The following is a 23,181-nucleotide window of genomic DNA, read 5'->3' on the forward strand; positions in this document are numbered from 1 at the left end:
ATCAAGGAGATAAATGTGTTTATCTTTGTTGAAATGTATGGCGTTTACTCACTCCTGGTCTCCTCTGGGGCTTGGTCAATATCATCCTGGAAATGAAAATAATTCACTTTTGTGAAAAAAGGGAGACAACCTGTCAGCAACACTAACTGTAGCTGTGAGCTGAATGTCTTGTGGATAAAAAACTATGATGAAACCAGGAACATATGCAATACATGCTTTTACAGTAACGTTAACTCAAAACAATGCAACTTTCTCTGCTGCCTGCTAACTCTCGGCTAACTTTTAACATTTAAATCACCTTGTTTGGTTTCCTCTGGTGTTGTTTAACAAATCCCAGCTCCCAGCTCTTGAGCAGAAGCTTCACGTCGTTGTAGCGATCCATAATGACCAGGTAGTAAGGTCGATAATCCCACTACCTAACAGACGACCTTTATAATAATATTTTAGGGTTATCGGTCAGGTCTTTGGTTAGTCTTTGTCCATTAAACGTTTATATTTTCAATCTATAATAATCACACTATTCGTTGCTGCCTGTAGTAAAGACTTCATGATTTTCCCGCACCGGAAACTGACAGCTTGTGTTATTCTTTTTCGTAGGTTGGCGAAGTTACGACCCGCCCTATTCTGCTTCTGATTGGCTGTTCTTACCCTTACCCTAACCAATCACACTCGTCGAAGGCAACGACTACCAGCCAATCAGAGGTAGTGTAGGGCGGGTCATTATTTCGCCATCCTAACCTTCTTATATACAGTCTATAGACTGTGTCCGACCCACTCCCGAATTCAGTGGCTGCATCCTTCTTATGCATCCTAGTGTGTATGTGTATATATATATATATATATATATATGGTTTCATCATAGTTTTTTATCCACAAGACATTCAGTTTACAGCTACAGTCTATAGACTGTGTCCCAATTCAGTGGCTGCATGCTTCTTATGCATTGTAGTGTGTGTATGTATATTATATATACACATATATACATATATATATTATAATTGCATTTTAGGGTTTTTATTTAGTTTTTAATTTTATTGTTGTATACATTTGTTTTTTGTTTTTTTCTATTGCACTATTTTTTGAGCTTCTGTAGCAATGAATTTTCCCCACTGTGTGTTCAAGGCAAGGCAGTTTTATTTATACAGCGCATTTCATACACAATGGCAACTCAATGTGCTTTACATAAAACAGAATAACATTTGCTCCTCAATCCCCCTTTCCGTCAATTTAGTGACACACATTGCTCTTTTCTTACTGGCTTGATTTAAGGGTTGAAAATGATGACACAGTGATGACAACATAATGTTGATAGAGATAAAAGCTGGTCAATGTAACAGTTGTGGTGTACTAGCCACACATTTAACCTTTCTGTTAACGGTGCCAAAAAGAAAACTGGCATCCAGATTCAGGGGGATGGCCTCGGGTATAAATAGACAATGGTGGAATGTAACTAAATACATTTACTGTAATTAAGTACAGTATTTACATACTTGTACTTTACTTGAGTTGTTCCATGTTATGCTGCTTAGTACTTGTAACTCCACCATTTATTGTTATTCAATTTATTATAAATATGAATTCTAGGGTATACAGTTTTGTAATCCAGTAACATGGTGAGGTAATTATAAGACCATTCATTGATGCTGTTCCTTGCAGTAAAATCAAAAACCTTTAAAAAGGCATTAATGAAACAGGACAACAAAAAGTAACAAAGAACCTTTATTTTTATTAGGAGGCAGTGTGTACAAAACTGTTCTCTGTGGGAGGTAAATCATACCAGAAAGGTTATGGCTGTGATAGTGAGGAAGGACATTGTTTCACATTTGTCATTAGACATCAGTTTATTCCAGTTGAGACACCTCGTGGAAGTATGCACTCAGCATCTTGATCGCCTGAATGTAGTTTGATCTGAAAAGGGGAAAAAAAGGAAAGTTATAACCTTTTGTGGAAAAAGAAACGATCAAACAGATCGTTGTTGGTAATGGTAAATTACTAATGGTAATGGTAAATGGTAAAAATAAATTCCTTTGACTTTGATGATGTTCTTTTCAGTTAGTATCACCTCTAAATTATCAAAAAAATGATATGACTCCTTGCTCCTGGAACTTTCCCCTCTTTCTTTAATCACAACAGCTCAGGTAGAAAAGGAAATGAAAAATTCAGTGTGACATATACCTGTTGAATTTCTCATTCTGGGAATGAGCTCCATCATCAGAGGACCCTACAGGAAGCAGCATGACATTACGGCCTGTGGCCTCCTGGAAAGTCAGGGTAACAGGGATACTTCCACCCTCACGAGTCAGATCAGGCTCCACACCAAAGACTACAGCCCAGCAAGGAGGTAAGAAGAAAGACAAGAGAGACACTCCATAAGAGGAAAATGTATATCCACAAGACAAGAATGTACAGCTGAGAAAACAAACTTTTTTTGTTTGGCTCATGTCCCATCTGTTAACATGGAGGGGACAGGATTTATGAATGTACTGCAGCCAGCCACCAGAGGGCAATCAGGAATTTTTTTTTTGGCTTCACTTTTGGGGAGCTGTCATGACATCCATCTTACTTACAGTCAATGGTTTTGACTGAACTGATCAACTTTAAATCATACATTTCAATCAGTCTTTTATCACTCTGTACCTGTCTTTATAGCCTTTCTACCAGCCATGTAGTGAGGATGGTTGAAGTCAGACACCCAGGCTTTGGCCCCGTGACCCATGGACACATTCAGTTTGTTGGGGCTCCCCAGCTCAGCAAACTTCTTCTGCAAATGGTCATTAACCTTTGAATTTAGAAAATAAGAAACATGTTAGTGAAATCATAGTACAAACAAGATTTGAGGTGAAGAAACATGCTATAGCAGACTAATGCTAAATCTGTCTCATATTCTAAAACATTGCTGATAATATGCATTTATGATATTGCATTTTAATTTGTGTTTAATGTGGTTTCAATTTTGTCTGTATCCAGTGTGTGTCACTTTTTTCATGTGTCTTTTTGTTGCAGCTGGTAAACTGCTTTTAGACAAAGGATATAAAAGCAATGCTCTATTCCTTTATTACTATATATTTTTATTGTAGTGGTAGTGTCAGCATTACAATATCTTATCTCTTGGAAAATGGAAGGGGGCCCACTTTGTTCACTGGGTTATTGTCTTTGAGTATCTTAGTAGCTTGTTGGCCAGTTTGTGATCATCAGCGCTGCACAAATACAGGCTGCTATATAAATCTACTTTACAAGCATAACTTTAGTTGTAGATTCAACATTTTTTCAAATAAGTGTGACGGAGCGAGTCATCGTTGTCACACACTTCCACTAAAGCACACAAGTGGTTGCCACAGTCATCAAGTTTTAAATTCTACTGGCAGATTTTCCACACCACAGCTTTTACAACAGTATGGTCACATGAGTAGTACCAGATGACAAAGTGAAGTAATCGTTGTAATGTATTTCAGGTCTACCTGCTTCTCCACAACGTCGGGGTCCATGTCAGGGACAAGGCGGATGGAGAATTTGCCGCTGACCTTGCGAGGGATAACAGTCTTAGCCCCTGCCTCAGAGAAAGCCCCCTCAATACCATGAAGAGACAGAGATGGGTACCTCCAGCGGTGCATTAGGATTTGTTCCTACAAGAAAAAGAAATAAATACAATTTTACTTACTTAACGATGCAGCGACCAGGAGTAGTGCAGCACAGTTCTACTTGCTTGAGTCGTGTTAATAACAGATTTAATATCCTTGCCTTGGTGTCATGCAGTAGCTGTTCAACTCCAACATCTTTGCAGTACTCATCCATGTCAAAATCAATTTTCTCGTACAGCTTTTTCTCCTCGTCTGTCAGAGGGGCCACGTCCTTGTACATCCCAGGAATCAAGATCTTCCCCTTCTTGTCTATCAAGGAGCCTGTTGAGGAAGAGACAGACAATAACTTTCCTGAAACTGTTTGTTCAAATAAACATTCTTTTATTGCCAGAGTCTCCAAGACTCCAACAATCAAATGAGCTTTATAGGGGTATAATTCAGACAGCAGCGTCACTTACCCATAAGTGTAATGAGGTCGGTCATAGCCTCGTGAACAGAGCCACCAAACACTCCTGAGTGTAGATCCTTGCAACCGCACTCCACCTTTAAATTTAGAGATTATTTAAAAAATGTTGTTTTTCCTCACACTTTTAACTGATTTTGCTTAAAGTCTAAAACAGTGCTGCAATCAGACTCCACCTCAATGGCGAAGTAGCAGATCCCTCTCAGACCATAGGTGATGCAGGGTTTGGTCTTGCCCAGCCAATAGTTGTCGGAGATGCAGACGTAGTCCACATCTTTAAAGAATGTGTCTTTTCGGGCAAAGACCAGTTCATCTAGACCCTCAGATCCAGATTCCTCCATGCCCTCGAAGCAGAATTTAATGTTGATGGGAAGCTCCTGCAACACAAATATAAAAGAGGGAAAAAAGTCTTAAAATTCATAAATATCATCATCAAATCAAATATTATTAGCAGACAAGTAATAGGGGAATCAATTTCATGAGAGCAAAGCTGAAGGTACACAGGTGGAAAAAACAGTATGGTATGTAGATACTTATTATACTATGTATCACAATTATTGTTTTGTTTTGTACCGAGCTACAGTATTTAGCTTCACTAAACGTCCAACACTGCTTCAGGAAAAACTGAAAAGGTGGTTCAAAACAAGAAGCAGGTCATGTGACTTGGCTTGATCATTAAATGATAGCTTCGGTAGGACATGACACAAGATTACCCATTTTATCCAGAGACCTTTGACCACTTACCCTGATAGCTGTGAAGTGTTCACAAAGCAATTACCAAATCAGCTTTGTACTTTCACACAGAGATCATTAATTTCTTAAAGCAATGCAGAGTCATTGTGGAAGATTACTCTTTGAAATCCACTGTGCTATGTCTACATATTTGATATCTTTAGTTTAGTTTATTGTCAGTTTAATTTTTATACTGTGCTAAACTGTGCAAAAGTTACATCCTTAAAAAGGACATTGCCACAAAAAACACAATTTATATCTTACCTAAAGACTTAGACCTTAGACTAAAAACAGCTTGATGTTTTATGTTATGTAAGCAAATATCAATACTGTATGGCTATGTATGTACCAGTGTGGCTTTACTTCATTTGCCTTGTGCGCTAGTTAAAAATCAAACTGTGAAAATCCATCAAATATCCAACATGCAGGTAAATATTTACTCCAATTTTAGGCAAGGATGGATAGAACTATAGCAAAGGCACTAATAGTTTGTCCTTTCAAGACAAAGACACAGGAACCAACACGTTCTACTCCTGTGATCACCGTAAGTGGAAAGTGCCACTGGAGCATTTGTCCTTGAGGTAAAACTATTTGTGCCTGAAGAAACTGTGTCTGATGATGGAAAGACAACATTCAAAAGTACAGCTTTGTCACAGTACCAAAAGCAGTACTGTATATTATCACTGTTGTAACCACAAATACAGGAGATGCTTGTTTTAGCATAATATGCCCAGCTACAGAGTTTGCATTCATCCAAAACAACCAGCATCTCTAGCAATCTGTCATGTAAACTTCCGAGTTCAAAAACATATATGAATTTGTCAAACAACGCAAGAGATTGAAGTAAATAGAATGATGAAACATTTCCCATTTATTAAAGCATCACTGCTCATTACCACACCTTTCAAAACAGCATTCTTGTCACTCCTGATTTTTACCATCACATTTCAATCACACCTGCCAAGTCACAAATGGTTCAGGTTCATGTTGTACAGAAAAGTATGTTCTCTTTATCTTCAGACTTGTTCTGTAACACCTCTATAATAAATACTGGCTGACTACACAAAGTCTTGTCACTGACATTTCACACTATATTTTTGGGTAATATACAGATGTAATTTATCTCAACAAATAAAACTTAAGAAAGCTTGTCTTGTGTGAGTGTGGGTGGGACCTGCTGTCAGACTCCCTGTAAACTGGGCACTGCAGATGTGGTTTTGTCAGTTTCAGCGCTCTTACTTTCCCTGATCACAGTGCCTATTGAAGGGTATGAACAGATACTACAAGTTATCAATAAACTGTGGAGGGAACTTTACCTGCTGGAGCTTCTGGTGCGCCTCAATGCAGTTAAACCAGGCCAATACTGGACCTTTGTCATCAGTGGACCCTCTTCCATAGAGCTTACCTGCAAAGAGAAAAAGGTTTTCTAGCTTTAAGCACCAGTGTGAAGAATTTTGATTTAATTGTAGCATTTTAGGAACATAGAACAGGTCAGTTCACAGGTCAGATCAGTTTGATTCATGTTCATTATAGGTCAATATCAAAGTTGTCTGTCCATTTTGATTTGTTATGAACATTACAGGCTAAGCAAGACTTAGTGTTACTCATATACACATAGCTAATGAGGAATGAAAAGCACTAGAACAGCCATGTCTGGTAAAACAAGAACAAAGTATGGTAGTAATGGAGCTGAGCAAACAGGAATGAGACAGAAGGAAGTGGATGTGGGTTTTTCTGTCAGCTGACAGCTCACCAGATTCACAAAAACATTTGGGTACTGACAAAAAATCCAGCAAAGAAAAAAGGGAAACTGTCCCAATATCCGACAGCAGGGCGTACAATTAACTTTTTGCCAAATGGCTAGTGAATGTCCACATTTTACCAGCTACCTGCATATTTTAACAGAATTTGGCTGGTGCCAATATTGCGTCATATCTGACAGTTTATCATCCTGATGTTATCAGGACAAATTATCTATTAATGTGCTTTATTAGATTATTGCCTGCCTCTATAATACTTTATCAGTCAAGTAAAACTGCAGACAACAAAGCTTAGCAGGTTTAATTCTGCTGATGCATTATACAGTGTTACAGGGTTTATAGAAGTTCAAAGACAGTTGCCATACTGCATGGTTTAACTGTGTAGTATTTGTACTATTGTGAAGTCTAACAATGCATAATCACAAATGTGACGTGCTGTGACGAGTACAGTCAATTTGGAAATTCAGTGGAAATATTTAAATGACACATATACAAAATACATACAGTATGTCAAAAAAGACTGAATATTGTCATTGTAGCAATATATTTCGAGGATAAATGTTAAATGTGAGCCTTTGTTCCCTCTGAAAAGCTAAGTGTATGACATATTCTTGTTGAATACAACAGTATCGGTTCAACTTGAACTGTGAGCTTGACAGATAAGACGTAATTAACCACAAGACCCTGAAACGTGAGGTAACTGGACTTTGGAAATATGTATCGATATGACCACAGGTACAAAGCAGATAAAGGCTCAAAGAGAATTTAAACAAGAAGTTATATTTAAGCAATGATGATAAAAATAACTTCATTGACTCATGAAAGATGTAGTGTAATGTTACTGTAATAGTGAGCTATAAATGACACTTGCACATATTAAAGAGGTTCGGTTATTAAATTACCCGTGTCATTTTAGAAAGGTAGAAAGGTCATTGCTCAGTTCAACTATATTTTTTATATTCTCTCTTTTCATGTTCCCTGTTCTTTTTGTTTCTTATGGCAGAAACAGTCTCGTTTTTATGTCAGTAACATTTGATATTATAAACTTTCCAAACCAAAGAAGAAAGTGTTGTACACTGAAGAAGTGAGAACAGAAACCCTGAAATTTGTAACATTGTGTATCTTCTTACAGGTCCAGATAGCATTACAGACTCTTTTGATAACTTCTGGTGAAGCGATTTCATTTTGAACGGGCAAACTTTCCAGATTATATTTAAACAGCTTCAGGGCTATTTGGCACAGATGATAACCAGACAAAAACCAAAAAATGTCTGCTCTCACCATCTTTCTCCACCAGAGTGAAAGGCTCTGTATCCCATCCATCTTCAATATAGGCTGGCTGGACATCCAGGTGACCATAGATGCACACAGTCTTCTTGCCTGGGTCTGACCCCAAACGCCCCAGAATAATAGGAGGCAAGGGTATCTCCTCTCCACTGGGAAGCTGCACGGTAAACAGGTATAATGACTATCAGCTGCTATATGTGTTAGGTTCTGTTTTCAAACAGTAATACAGCCAAACAGATGCTCCACACTGCTGAAGTAGGCAAACTTGAGTTTTAAAAGCAGTAGGCTATAGAATAAAAACAAAAAAATCCAAACAATCACGTGCTTCAACACACTCTGACCTTCTGTGTGCCAACGTCCACCAACTCCACTGTGCCCCCAAGCTTCTCAATGTCCTTGGCTGCCATTTCCATCATCTTCTTGATCTCCCCGCGCTTCTCTGGCCAAGCAGACACACTCTGGACTGCAACCCAGTCTGCAAGGCGCTGGAAAAGACAAAACAATTCTCATAAATCTGAGTATTGTCTAAACAGAAGTTTAATGTTCATGTGTTTTTAAAGCTTCATTCAAATTTGAAAATGGAGTTAGAGTGAGCATTTTAAGCACATGTAGACTTGTAACTACAGCTGCAGTTATCATGTCATTGAAGCGACTGAAGTGATATTGTGTGGTCTAGTGGCTTAACATTTATGATATTTTGGCACAAAAACCGCTAACTGACTCAAGACTGAATGAGTTACAGTGCAGATCAGTGGCTGCAATCCAATCACTTGAACTATTAAGTCAAAACGTTCCTCAGAAAAAGCTTACCTGCACATAATGATCCTGGTGTTCGTCCACATACTTGAAAAGTGCTGGGAGATGAGCCATCTTTGCGAGTGAGAGGAGCTGAGGTTTCAACAGACAGAATGGTGTGAGACTCTACCTCGAGCCCAGTGTTATCTTATGAGTGGACAGAAGCCCCACCCTCCTGCAAAACCTGCTGACAGCTGCTGTATAGCTCCTCTGTCATGCACACAGTTTGCCAGAGTGCCAGAAGAGCATGTCTGTTATCAGGAAGTTGAGGCTGTGACTGCTGAGTGACTCACTGATTACTTTGTGCTTTTTGTAGTTTCTTTTTAATAATATGGAGAGTAAATGTCAAGAAGCAAAAGGCACAAATTAGGAAGTTACATCATAAACAAATTCACATTATGGGAGAAGATCCACTTCCCATCCTTCCAGCTTTATTCGGAGAAAATACCATTCATCACATCACTGAAAAACATCTTTGATGGTAAATCACAAAAAATACATGGTTTCATTCATTCTATTAAAATTGAGTACCTCACAGTGATCCTCTTATCAAAAGTTAAGAAGAAATCTTGTTCACATATGAACAGCAATTTAGGCTATAAAAAATAAATATTGTTCACAGATTATTGGAAAATAAGCTCTGAAATAAGTGAAAAATAGGGAAATACCAGGAAATTTCCAATAACAACAAAAGTATACTGTATATTAACAAATATACACACTACACAGTACATCAATATGCAAATATGTGCAACAATGTGTTTAATTATTTGTTTATACTTTAGACAGAGATTTAGAGCTGCAACGATTACTTGATTAATCGATTATTGGCTGAATAGTTTCTATTTTTGTAGTCTTGTATGACAGTGAACCGATTATCTTTGGACTGTGGACTGTTGGTTAGGACAAAAGACATTTGAGGACGTCACCCTAGGCTTTAGGATAGTGTGATGGGCATTTTGCACCATTTTCACCAGCTAATTGATTGAGAAGATAATCGACTGATTTTATCTTTAGAGCTACCGACAAACATACCTATTCATAACAAACTAATCTCAGTATTACTGTAATGGTGCATTTAGAGATTGAACATTAACCTAGATAGTGATATTTTGATTCGCCTGCACATAAACAAGGAGCTTTTAGCAGCGCAGGCCCACAGCTCAACATATTTAAAGCAGCTAGGAGACAGTCTGAGTGATAGCATTACGTTAGCTGACTGAGCTAGGCACTTATCTCTTATCTCACTTAATAGCAATAGCTGGCAGAGGTAATTTTTCAGTGAATGACAGAACCTTTTCTGCACAAAAGTGACGTTTCTTGAGCCGCAGGGGAAACAAATAATTAAACATACTACTCGCTCAGTTATAAACTCACTTCCTGTTTATTCCTGTGCGGCTCGTCTCCACATGTGACTCTTCTCACCTGACATACACTTCTTGTGTTTGTAGCTTTGCCGACTCACATACGTCGTAGTCACGTTTGAAGCCTTTAAATCGTCTAGTTTTATCCTACGACAGCAGCAGAGACGCTTCGCCGGTGGGCAAAGTTTGTGTTCACGGCGCAAAGAATTGTGGGCCAGCGCAGATGCTTAGTAATGGTCCAGAGACCCTATAAATAGGAGATGTACCCTCTGTGATGGGTCTACCGGTGTCTCCAAAAATGAAGAGGTTGCATAATGTGAATATCGCTTACTGTAATGTAGGGTTATGATTGTTTTCCCTTCTCATATCATAACAGACTGTAAACCTGAGTCCTTGAGAGGGTTCCCAGCAAAAAGGGGAATAACTTATTTTCACTTTAATTCCGTAATAAAACATCTAAAAGCTCCAAGCTTATCAGGTGGGGACCTTGATCTATTGTTTTTGTCAGTTTAGGGATCATTGAATGATGTGAAAAAGTGAGGACTACCAGTGTAAGTACTAGACTAAGTCCCGATAAATTATTCAGATGTGTCGTTGCCTTGTACCTCATTAAAGAGTAAATTCACATTTTTTTCCACATCTGTGTTAACAATTTCCCCCATATCATTGCTCCTGTTCACACAAGCCATTCAGTGCATTTTGTAATGCAATTTCAAAATAAGTGATGGGGACAAAATCCAGTCCAAAAAAAAAAAAAAAAAAAAAAAAAAAAAAGTAAAGCTCCAATTAGTCCTAATGATTTAATATTTAAATATATTTCAAGGTTAAGTAATTTTACTGCCAGAGTCCCTTTTATTTTCCTACAACTGCAGCTGAATAGGAAAAACATTTATCTCTGATAACTGAAACCTCATGTTACCTCCAGATAAACTTCAGTATATTTTTATTCAAAATTACTGGATCTTGTCCCATATCACATACATTAAGTGTATTTGGAAAGGATCTTAGTGGTCAGTGTGAACAGTAGCAATAATTAAAGTAAGCAAAACCTATTACACACATTTGGGCACCTGACATGATTTAAGACAGACTTGAAAAATTGTGAACCTGTCCTTTTTAAAGTGGGACTGTGGCAGATCTATCTAGACATGAAGACCAACATTAAGACCAAAATACAGGTGTATGAAATATACCTTAATATTGGCTATGTCTAGAGAGCAAATTGTATCCATTAATGCAATTTAGGTGGAAAAAATAATAAAATTGTGAATAAGAAATTTTGCTGACTGAAATGCATTAACAGCACAAGAAATATTTAATCTATGGGCAGGTTGCTATTAAAATCTTGTGCAAATGTACACTCTGCAGAGAATTAACCCCTTTTGTAAACCCCATAGATACTGTGTAATGCAGAACAAAAGAGTCCAAGATCCATGTTATACTGTACAATAAAATGTATTTCTTCATCATTTCTCATGTAGTCTTCATCCATATGTCAGTTGGCAAACTCTTACGGTGACTAGAAGCAGAAGAACTCAATTAGGCATTTAAAAAACAAACATATTTGCAAAGTTAAGACTAGAGACTCACATTTCCATCAAAGCAACGCTCCTCACATGTCCTTTCATCTGGTCTACAAACCTCAGCTGAGCACATGAAATAGATCTGGGAGGGGAAAACAGTCAGCATATGAGAATATTCATACATCCTTTTGTTGCCTCTAAGAGTGCCATCTGAGGCCAATTTACATTTCAGTTTAGACAATTCACCTTCAACATCCAGGCCAGAAGTATTAAAGATCTCATTTGTATATGTTAATTTCAAATTTGTGATCAGATCAGACTTTTAAACAAGGATGGACTACCAGCCCAACAGTTTCCCCAGGTTCCAAAAAGCCCCAGGTTTGCACCAAATCATTTGGATCAACATAATTTGAATAACTGAAAATGTACATCACTTCAGGTCCTGGGCAGCCACAGGTGTTTGAACATTTTCTGGCGAATGACTTTTGCTTAGGTTGTAGTTTGGTGCCATGTTGAAATTTATGCATGTCACTAATCTTCAAAAACTAACTAATCTCTCCCTAAAAGTTGCAACTAATTACAGGGTCAGACATATGTTAAAACAAACTCAAACAGAAGCTGCATTTTTCTTTTAGCATTTTCAGCCATGGTTAAGAATGAAAATCTAGATTTCTGCAGAATATTTTTGCTTGTAATGTGAGGCAATATTCATTTAAGATAGGTTGTTTAATGATTTAGAGCTCAGCCACACTGTTCACTAAATGAATCGTTTAACCACTGATAAGATACATCTCTTCTCCATTTCTTTTCACTCAAATCTTGAAGTGCCATTTTATGTCCAGTGTGATCAGTCACATCTGATTGTGTGAACTTTTGTATTTGCCACCAAGTACATTATGATCAAACATTTGAAGACATTTTATAGGAAGGAGAAAAAACAAAATGTAAAACTACTGATAGTGATTTGACATGAAAGGAATAGATAAGCAATATTAAACAGACAATATTAAAAGTGGGCCTGTTAAAGTGCAAGCAAGCTAGTGTACTAAATTCATAATAGTCAATTACTTTACAATATAGCTTTGACCCTTTTAGGCTGTAGTGACTTCCTGAATACTGGACTCACTTCTTCATCCAGGTACTTGTTGGTCTTTTGATCCATAAACTGGAAGGCCCTGACCATGAAGCGTCTCTGGTAGCGATTTTTTGGAAGGTTACTGACTACAAGGACTGACACACTTGGATCATTAGGGTTGGCACACCTACAGAGACAAACAGAATCAATTAATTGACAGGTCATGGTTAAGGTGAACCTCAGGACATATGCAGTTGGTACAGACAGTCACTTACCCTTCATAGATGAGCACCAGGGCATTCTTTGCAGAACGAGGGTAAGCTACACAGTAATTAACAAGAATCACTGCATTTGGTTTTGGAGACTTCAGGCGTAGTTCAAGGTAAACAGGTTTGCCAAGGAGTAGCCGCAAGGGCTGGTGGTAAGTGGGAAAGTAACTTGAATAGGTCTTATCTGTTGGGATGATGCAGAGTTGTCATTAAATTAGGAAATACAAAAATGTAACGGGTTTACTTATGAGCTTCTGACACCAGCCAAATACATACATTCTGTTTGGCAAATGCATGAAAAACCTGACCTTTAGCAATTCGTAATTGAACACCATATAAGCCATTGCCGTCAACTGATGGCGGCAAGGGTGAAGTTGGGATCTTGACCAAGTATCCAACACTGGTCAGTGACAACTGAGTATCTCCCATTGGACCCTTGCTGTAGCGGCACTCAACCATGAACCTTAAATAAAACACAAACGACAGGGAAGGCAGTCCTTTAAAAAAGGTTGCCTTACTACATACATGTACAGATTAAAACTCCGTCAACAGCAGGACCATATCACTCAATTACTAGAGTGACCATGATTAAACTTTTGTGCCTATAATGTGGGAATGTACTATAATCCACTCACCTAAGTGGATCATCTCTTGTGATTACACCATACTTCAGATTCAAAGCTTTGACAGTAGTCTGAACTTCAGCAAGGTAGATCTTTGTCTCACCAACTTCCTGTTAAGACCAGTCAGTTTCTCAGATGGTTGCCCCAGATCTGAGGTTATTGTGCTGATTGTATGAAATGTTACAATGTAATTATGTTAAAAATGCACACAAAAAGTATTAAATTGGGAAACACTTGCCCTCTTTATAAAGCAGTGGCAAGCAAGACAACTGAGACCTTGCAATTCTGGCTTATCAATGACTAGTCACTTGTGTCCATCAATATCCTGACAAGGTGATGTCAAGTTGTGAAGCTTTCCCAACACAGGATATACATCATGACATCACTTTAGATCAGGCAAAGTAACATTAACACAGATTAAAAAAATAAAGTCAAACTAGATGACAAACTTACAAAAGCACGAGCTCCACACTCTGTAACCTTAAACTTAAAGATGGCAACCTTGTCATTAACAATGACTGGTTTACAGTTTGGATGCCCAGGAATTACGAGCTTAGTGGGATCCACAGGCATTGATGGGATGGATTCACAGTTGGAGCGAATGGCAAAAACAAAGTGTTGATCAGCAGTGCATTCTAAAGTGAAGAGTCACAAATACCAGAACAGTCAGTAACAAAGTCTCTGGAATAGGAGGAGTCTCAATTTTCTGAGACGGTTTCTAAACCGAAGTCTTACCATCCAATGGGTAGTAGCAGGCAGCTGTAGAAGGATCCTTACAGCATCCCAACGCTTCACATTCTGAGGAAGGTACTCCTGAAGGTGCACAAGTCACCTGCTCCCCAGTGGGCACAGCACAGTCTGAAATAAGTCCAATATTAAAAAAAAATAGTTAATGCATTTACAAGTAAGTCAATCTGCCCAACTAAACATACATGTCAAATTAGGATATGGATTATGTGGCTTTCACGTGATCAGGTGCAGCGTTAATGTGTACCAATTACATTCTGGTCTAAAAATGCATATGTGCATGAGTCTCCTCTTGTAGTACATTTTTGGTGGCCATCTCAGCAATGTAAAAAATAAATAAACTTGGCACTCACTTAGTGATTTTGATGGTGATGTTGTAGGTGCAGTAGTTGGGTTACTTGGGCACTTTGAGCTACTGGCACGAGGAAAAAGGCCAGAGTTAAAGATCTGACTTTTATCACAAGATGCAGTGGAAATCCGTATCTCACCACCCTCATCGATGTACAACAACTGCAGGCTGTAGCTGTCAACCTAAAAATTTTAAAGTAGAGGGACTTTGCATGAACATCCATCAACAGCATTTGCTTTTGATTTAAGAAATGTAAATCAGCTACATTCTTTCAGTCTTATTGTCAAGATATTAGTAAGCCACAGCAATAACTTACATCTTGTTTCACATTGCACCCAGTGAAGGGTACACTAAAGGTGCTCTGGAGAGGATTCACGTCATATTCGCAAGACTCTGGAGCTTCCATGACAGACAGCAGGTCCGATGAGCCTGGGAGGAGAAATAAAGTGCTTGAGTTCATAACATCACAACATGGACTTATTCAATGAATGCGTCCAAGTACATACCCAAAACTTTAGCGTCACTCAAAGAACCTGCTGGCAGACTAATTTGGAAGCCAGCTTCACTGCAGACAACATCAAGCCCAGGTGAACTTGGACTGATCATGCTGGTCCAGCTCCTTGGTGGGACATCTACAAATTCCACTGCAAATCCACTATCAATGCTGCTGGCCCAGTTTCTTGGACCAGAATCTGCCTCCTCCTGGAATCCATGGTCAGCAAAAGGGTCAAAGTTGTCAATGATGGCAGCACCTCCAATGTCAGGAATTGTATCTTCGCCATCGTCGTAGTCACTGCTGTCATCTGGACGAGAGAGCAGGATAGATATTACCAAATGTCATGGGATCGAACACAACCCCACACAACTCTGTAAACCAGTCTAATGACTTTAATAATTTTAACCTTTTTTTTTTTTTTTAGAGATAGACTTAGAGCTGAAACTAACATTTTCACCATCAATTAAGCTTAGTCATTTTCTCTTCAAAGCAATTAGTCATTTGATTTATATAAAATCCACCCCCCCCCCCACCCAAAAAAAGAGTGATAAATGTCAAAGCCCATGATGCAACCTAAAATGTCTTGTTTTATCCTGACCAGTAGTCCACAAGCCAAACATATACAGTTACTTGTTACTTGTTAATAATTTTCTTGTTACTGGAGCAAAGGTTTAGCTTGTTGAGAAACATTTTGAGAGTGAACACTAATGTGCTCTGTATTTGAGTAACCTAACCTTAATTTGATAGTTCTTTACCTGAAAATGTAAATTCTTTACCCGGTGACGTACGAGTTTCTTCCCACTGTCCCCTTTCATAGAAATTAATAAGTTGAGTTTCGTTGATCCGCTCCCAGCCCCGAACCGAAACCAGCAGCAGAAACCCGGTCACGACGACCACCAACAACTCGACCCTGAGCCCAGCCATGGAACCAAAGTAAAGCCCCCCCCTGCAGCTGATCAACACTGGATAAAGACGCTACCTCGTGCTGTGGTACAAGTAGTGTTTTCGTGTTAATTGATTACACCTGGTAAGTGGCTAATTGGAACTTGGCAGTCAGTCGATGAAAACCGCCTACCAGCTGGAAAAGAAATGCATAGGGGAAAAAAAGAGAGCTCCCTTTTCGTGTTTCTTATATATTACAATCGTTCAAAATTGACCAAAATTATGTCATACGTATGTAATTGACATTTATTGGACATTTCCAAGTTGGATCAGCTTTTCCCTTAAATTAGTTCAGACACTACTGTAAATGTATATACCATAGATCTGCCTGAAATGGTCATGTGGTCTTCATATTGTTCTGTATGTCATGCCATTAAAAGTATTTTCTCTTAGATGGTGCTGTTCTATTAACAACTGTAGTAAAACAGTGTCAGCACTACTCCAGCTTTTCTCCTCCAGCCTTCTCTTCACTTTTACTGGCAGTTACAGTTCTCATTGGGACAAACAACTTTCTCTAGCTGTGTTGCTCCTTTTTTGTTTTCTCCTTCTAAGTCACTGTTGCTGCCTTTAAGTATTATATAATATTGTACGGTCCTCATAAAAGTAGTGTAGGTGGACCAAACATTCAAATATGACCCAATAAATCGCCTCCTACTAAAATCTCCAAAATTGAGGCTAAACCCAGATATCTTTATTCATTCTCAAAAGCTAAGCATCCATGTGAACATATATTTCAAAGCACCACTGGATTTTTTTAGGTGTCATTTACAGAGTAATTCCCTAATAAGTAATTTTACATAATTACTTTAAACAGTAGGAAAAAAAGAGAAATATGTTGTGGCAAAAGACTTTATTGTATATATTAAGTATACAAACATTTATGTACGTATACTACTGCCAATAAGCAGACTATTCAATAGTCTTCATTACTCAAAACACCATACATTTGATTTCTATACACTTTCTTCTCCAGATCAGAAACAAAACAAAACAAAAAAAATCCTTGATATATTTATAGTACTCAAAGAGAAAAATCACTTGTAGGCGTTGGCTTTATGTTTGGGCAAAAAGTTGAAATTCTTCGGTACTGGTCCAAGTAGCATTTCACTGGAAAAGAGTTAAGAGTTCATCATTATGTCCATTAATTACACTTAGGCATAGCGCAGCATGATTCTGAATAGTGCGTCTTAAATAGTTTGCTGCTCACCTAATCCTGACCCAGTCCCCAACATTTTGACTGGCCATCAGTGACTCCAGGTAGTTCCTGCCCATGTAGTATGGAGGTCTTTCATTGATCTTCTGAGGAACTCGCTCCAGCAGGCCCACTGGAATATATCTGACAAAGAGAGATTAAGGGAATATTGAAAAACACTAAGTTTAATAGAGCTAGAAATACAATATTTCGCAATGTGTGTCGTTGTGGCTGCTTATAACCCACCTGCACATGAAGGAGAGCCACTCAAGCATGAAAGTGCGGGTCTTCTCCACACCGCGGGTGTCGGAGCCCCAGTGCTCCAGGCCGAAATTGGTGAAATCCCTGAGGACGTCCAGTCGCTCACTGGACGAGATGTCCCAGTGCCTGCTCTCCTTTATTTCAGTGAAGATCCAGGGCTTAATGAGGGCACCCCTAAAGAGACAAAAGTCAAACATGCAAAACTGATTCAAAATCAAGACTAAAGAAAAATCACCTAAGACAACTGAACCACAATTAAAAAGGAGCTACATAAAATAATGCAGTGCTGCTTTTGAGCTAATTAGATGTGTCAGCCTTCAGATAATGTCCAGATTTCTGAATGAGAATTAAATAAGTTTAAAGCGACTATCAGTTACAAGGGGGTCAAATAAATGTAATGTCAAACTGTAGTCACAACAGTCATAAAAACTGTATCAAGACCAAAAGGTGTTCGAACAAATAGAATCCTGAACTATACTAGCAAAGACGAAAGTTGTTTGCTAAATGGAGCTGAACTGTCCTGTGGGCTGGGTGGTTTCCCAATTATTTAAACGTTGTGTGGTGTTTTCATAACTTTTACTCTACTGTTTGCGATCACTCATGTGTAACTAACCTTGCAATCATAATACCAGAAACTCCAGTCTCTCTGGCTTTCATGGCATCTTCATAGGACAGAATGTCTCCATTACCTGGAATGATAAAAACAGGTCACCTCAGTTCACCTCATAACGTGCATTACTATTTCTATGATTTTATAACCTGAAGAGTTCTTTCCACTGTGACGTTTTTTCTTCTATTTTACCTGCTTGTTAACATTCTACCTTGATCTGAACCATATGCAGGTGCAATAACACATCCACATACCAAAAAGTGGGACAGGGCTAGCCAGCTTGGAGCAGGTGGAGATATAGTCCCAGTCAGCTAACTTAGTGTAGCGTTGCTCCCTGGATCGCCCATGCAGCTGAAAGAAAATCAGCACTATGTCACTGCACTTTAAAGCAGACTCATAATTCCAAGAAGAAACACAACAGCAGCGTATGAAAGGATATGAGGATTTGTAGCTACAAAAAATAAGGTTTTGTATAAATCCCTAAAACTACACATTTTTTAAAAGTGCTTTAATTTTTAATATGATTTTTAACAAATACTGTGGGTTCATACCTTTTCAGACTGCTCGTGTCTTTTTTTACAATTGCCACAACTTTTCACATTTATTCATGCTTCTACTATACTAAAACACTTACTGTGATCATAGAGACGCCCCACTGCTTCATCTCTGGGATGAGTTTGTGTGCTACGCTGCACTTCTCCTGAACACCAGTGCGAATCTTGACTGTTAAAGGAACATCAAGGACCTTTGGGAAGATGAAACTGTGTTCAGCCTTTAACTTTACATAAAAAATAATACCAAAATGACATTAAAAACTACAATGTAGGTACAATAAAGGTTTTTACAAATGAATTTGAATCAATATTTGTGCTACTTCTTCCTGGTAACCAAGAAACCAGGCGTCGTAAGATATTCAGATTGCTTTATTAAAAATATACTAATATGAGGTTATACATTTGTTTAAAAATGCACACTTACATAGTTCATTCCCTTGACTATCTGTTCAAACTTTCGTGTGCGTGTCATCAAGCCACAGCCTCCACCCTGATGGGAATACAAAGAGCACATGTTACAGTCTGTTGTAATGATGTTAAATATTCCCTTTCTACTGCCAGTGTCTGTGCTCTGTGTGACTCAAAGTGTCTCAATGGGAGTACCTTCTTGTAGACAAGGTCGATGGGGCATCCTGAGTTGATGTCCACAAAGTCAACATCAGTGTTATTGTTGATGAGCTCTGCACACCTCGTCATGGTGTCGGGGAAGCAGCCCTCTACCTGGAGACACAATTCAGACTTTAGAACTGTAGTCATCTTCACTTTCCCATGAAGTCGACAACTTGAGTCATTAAGCAGCTCTGAATAGGTTGGAAGAGTTTAAACAATCATCTACCTGGACACCAAAAAGGTCTTCACTTTCGTGCCTCTTCAGGAGGGCCCATTCTGACTGCTGCCCCTGCAGCAGGTTTGTGCACATGGCCATCTCCCCGCAGGTGATGTCTGCTCCAAAGCGCTTGCACACACGGCGGTAAGGCAGATTTCCACACTGAGGAAAGAGAAAACCACTTAGTCCAAAACCTCATTAATAAGTGAGCATTTCATTTAACTTGCTGTATTACTAGTTCTTTAAAAAGGAGTTTTAAATAAACTCTTGTCTAAAATTATAGGCAATATTATTGGTTTGGCAGGATTTAAACATCACTCTGGTAGTACTTACAGTTGTTAGAGGAGCGAGGTAGAGCTTGTCTTTAAAGTCCACCTTGAACACAAGAGACACAAAAATCTCACTTATTCATTTAGCCTCACTACAAGTGAGATCATATAAAGAAAATATCCTTTCAAACATATTGTTAATGTCAGTATTATCAAGAGATTTTCCCTCTAGTTGGCTTTTACAGTTTCTATATGGAAATTTAATGAGGAAGACAAAGGAAATAATATTTGCTGTGCTATTTACAAGTCCAAGTACACAACATGAAGGGGTTGGAGGATTTACCTGTTTCTTTTCACATGCACGCAACTTGATGACATCTGTATCTGTTAATGGGCCAATAGTCTTCACTGCAGCCGTTTTTTCCGGGCTGGCCTGCAACAAAGCAAACCATCAACTTTAACATCCTTTCTACTGAATGTACCCTTTACAAATCATTATAGCACTACTCTTTACTGAACTATATTACAAAAGATGCAGATTAACTGGTTCAATAGGTTGAAAAATACATGAGAGAAATTTACCGAGGAAAAATCTCCCTGTATGTGCTCTAGCAAAAAGGTGGTTTTAAACTTCTGTTACTGCTGACACAAATTTAGAATGGTTTAGTAGTTTTGGAGCAGAAGGTTTTACCTGCGTTTCTGCTTCAGTAGATACTGCTTCAGTACACTTTGCCTCTCCTGCTGGATCTGGACATACTTCAGTTGCATGAGCTTTACCTAAGTGTGTGAAAAGACTGAATTATAATATCAATTTTAAATAAATTCTCATCTCATGCTTTATACGAGGAACTCTGGTAGAAAGAATGTGACAATGTGCAGTCAAACTCGGTAACTCTTAACCGATGATGGCAGTATCAAACAGGTTGTCATTGAACTGATAAAGTACAATACAGGCTAAATCGGCTGTTCGAAACTGTCGTGACCTTGTTTTATACGTTTTATACACAAAAAAACGAGTCGAGTCGAGTCGTGCTAGAACTGTATGGTGGAAAAGCACCATTAGTCTACTTACCATTCCCTTGCTGCTCTCTTTGTTGCTTTTCTTTGTTGTTTGAAAGTATTTTGAGGTACTCAGCTGACTTCTTGAATTCCACCGCACGTTTCCTCAGACAATTCTGGAGGTCTTTACTCAGGCTGTTCTTCACCACAGTCCTGCCCTCGTAGGCCTTAACTAGATCTGCTTTCTCCATGGTTTTGAAGTCAGGTGTAGTGTGTGCTTTGGCGAAGCGGCAGGAGAGACCGTATGTACAATGCCCAAAAGTGTCGTAGAGGTAGCAGCTTTCCCCGATGTCGGCGGGCTTGTTGGCCATGTATTCGCCTACGTCATGGTAAAAGTGGCATTTGTCTCCAAAGTGGCACGCCTTATTATCCTGAAAGAAGGGAGAAGTCATGATAACAAACAATCCAATGATCAACAAGTACATAGCATTTGTGATTGCCTGATTAAAGCTTCATACCTTAATAATCGAAAGACACAGTCGTTTTTCATCGTAAGTGGTTGGCTTCACATGTGGCCTTGACTTATTCTGCCCTCTAAGTCGTTTACCGTCTGGTTTGTCCGTCTTACTTTTCTCCTCAGGCTCCAGCTTGAGCTTTTTAGTTGCTGGTTCCTCCACAGATGTCTCCTTGGACTCCTGAGCTGTCTCATTTTCACCGACCTTTCCTCCTTTTGGGCCCTGCCACTCAGAGTCTATAAACTCATGAAACTTGTCTTTGCTTGTTAGGAATCTACAAATACAGTAAGAGGAGAAGATGTTAGTTCACTGTCAATCTGGCAGCTTAACTACCTGTGTGTTCCGACTATTGTGTGAGATGGAGAAACATCTGAGGTCATTCATGTGTGAGCAATTAAATTAATCACCAACTTTATTTAAAAATCAACTTTTAAATGGATTAATCACTTTGAATCATACCAGGCAGTGATGGTATGACAAAACATTCACTCAGTTTTGTCAGCAGTGTGACAAAATCTAGCTGAATGTAAACTTATCTGAATTCTACCCCTGCCCAAATGTTTGCAGTTAATTCAAACACTCAAATGAACTTTCACAGGTGTGACATTGGACATTTTACTCACTCTGGTTTGATGGATGATTCACCCTTTACAGCTCCATCTGTACCCTTTTTAAGGGTTTCTTGTGCTGCTTTTTCCATCACACCTTCACCAATCCTCCCTCTGAAATAACGACAAGACATCAGCTGACAGCTTCAGATCAAACTGCTGCATACTGTTTAATAGGAGATACACTGATTACTGCTGTTTTATCCTTGACACCAGGTACAACTCTGCATCAAAACATTTTACCAACACGCAATGCCATATGCAGTAACCTTCTCTGGTATAATTTAACTGTTATTAATTCAACCTTCATATCATATAAGCTGATAGTCTGATTAAGACGAACAATTCATATCAGCCTAGTTTCTTACCTGCTGTTATTGGGGTTACCAGAGTTAGCAGCTACTTTAGCATGCTTTGCTAACGGACGACTGTCGACGTGAACAAAACGACGAACAGCTGACAACTGATGGTATTTTATGCCGTTTAAACGTGTTCAAAGTTCAAATAAACGAATACAGTTAACTTGAATTATATACTTCTGTTTCACCCCTCGCATGCACAGCAACAATCCACAGCGTGAGTCAGTGTTTGTGCAACTGTGTAGTGATGTCCGTGGTGCTCCTGACAGCGAACATTGGTTCCGCGTAATGCATACACAGACAGATTTGGATTTTATTTTTGTCTGTATATGTACAGTGGTGAGAGAAGTATTCACATCCTTTACGTATGTAATAGTGCCAAATACAACAATGTAAAAAATATTCAATTACAAGTTAAAAGTTCTGCATGAAAGATTCTACTTCTGAAGTACATTAACTTTTTAATGTAGTACTTTAACTGTATTTAGCCGCTAAGTTATTGCAGACAGTAAAAGGTAGTGGTTTAGTCCCTCTGACTGGTTGAAAGCTCACATTATTTTATGACCTCATTAGATTATAAATACTGAAGCATCAGTGCAGCATGTAACTGTTGTAGCTGCTGGAGGTGGAGCTAGTTTGAACTCATATACAATTAGCTACTTTAGTCCAGTGGTTCCAAATGGTCACCAGACAAATCTGAGGGGTCGTGAGATGATCAATGGGAGAGGAAAGTAGAAAAACAAAGTTTGGCATTTTCTCTATTTTTTTTATTTCTGGCAAACTATTGGATCAGTTGAATATTTACTCAAATGTGTGTAGTTTAGAAGGGGGAAACACAGTTTGGTGGAGCTGTTAACAACTACACACTGCTTTTTGTAAGATGTCAAAAGTGAAAAAGATTGGAAACCACTGGTTCCATCTTTAACAATGTGTTGTATTTTAAAAGTTTGTTAAATTATCCATTGTGTCATTTCTTCATCTTAGA

At 38.6% G+C, this 23,181-nt stretch overlaps 3 protein-coding genes across 6 annotated transcripts; all 3 read right to left on the reverse strand.

Moving 5' to 3' along the window:
• Positions 1–1,712: 1,712 nt before the first annotated feature.
• On the reverse strand, positions 1,713–10,168 carry cndp2 (carnosine dipeptidase 2). Of its 4 annotated transcripts, none has more exons than XM_053334542.1 (12): positions 10,041–10,168; positions 8,631–8,708; positions 8,162–8,305; positions 7,815–7,977; positions 6,090–6,178; positions 4,218–4,418; positions 4,037–4,121; positions 3,739–3,899; positions 3,459–3,623; positions 2,638–2,779; positions 2,176–2,323; positions 1,713–1,908 (listed from the first exon to the last, which is right to left on the reverse strand). In XM_053334542.1, exons 2-12 carry the CDS (start codon positions 8,688–8,690, stop codon positions 1,842–1,844), a joined length of 1,425 nt encoding a protein of 474 aa, XP_053190517.1. In that variant the 5' UTR covers positions 8,691–8,708; positions 10,041–10,168; the 3' UTR covers positions 1,713–1,841. The 4 variants fall into 4 exon arrangements, with proteins under 4 accessions (XP_053190517.1, XP_053190516.1, XP_053190518.1 ...); XM_053334541.1 differs by having other exon boundaries at positions 9,993–10,168; XM_053334543.1 differs by having other exon boundaries at positions 10,081–10,164.
• A 1,291-nt stretch (positions 10,169–11,459) lies between these two features.
• Positions 11,460–15,985, reverse strand: LOC128373898 (zona pellucida sperm-binding protein 4-like). The gene is made up of 12 exons (XM_053334093.1): positions 15,838–15,985; positions 15,072–15,368; positions 14,882–14,994; positions 14,570–14,747; positions 14,205–14,327; positions 13,923–14,104; positions 13,482–13,579; positions 13,155–13,309; positions 12,853–13,030; positions 12,629–12,764; positions 11,570–11,644; positions 11,460–11,498 (listed from the first exon to the last, which is right to left on the reverse strand). Exons 1-12 carry the CDS (start codon positions 15,983–15,985, stop codon positions 11,490–11,492), a joined length of 1,692 nt encoding a protein of 563 aa, XP_053190068.1. The 3' UTR covers positions 11,460–11,489.
• An 859-nt stretch (positions 15,986–16,844) lies between these two features.
• Positions 16,845–22,422, reverse strand: dus3l (dihydrouridine synthase 3-like (S. cerevisiae)). Its single transcript, XM_053334278.1, has 16 exons — positions 22,206–22,422; positions 21,853–21,951; positions 21,233–21,503; positions 20,788–21,145; positions 20,407–20,492; positions 20,059–20,148; positions 19,780–19,821; positions 19,456–19,608; positions 19,224–19,340; positions 19,045–19,110; positions 18,701–18,811; positions 18,321–18,417; positions 18,070–18,145; positions 17,442–17,630; positions 17,211–17,339; positions 16,845–17,110 (listed from the first exon to the last, which is right to left on the reverse strand). The coding sequence occupies exons 2-16, from the start codon at positions 21,927–21,929 to the stop codon at positions 17,038–17,040; spliced, it is 1,935 nt and encodes a 644-aa protein (XP_053190253.1). The 5' UTR covers positions 21,930–21,951; positions 22,206–22,422; the 3' UTR covers positions 16,845–17,037.
• Positions 22,423–23,181: the final 759 nt, after the last annotated feature.

Source organism: Scomber japonicus, chromosome 15, assembly GCF_027409825.1.
Source record: "Scomber japonicus isolate fScoJap1 chromosome 15, fScoJap1.pri, whole genome shotgun sequence".
Classification (NCBI taxonomy): Eukaryota; Metazoa; Chordata; class Actinopteri; order Scombriformes; family Scombridae; genus Scomber; species Scomber japonicus.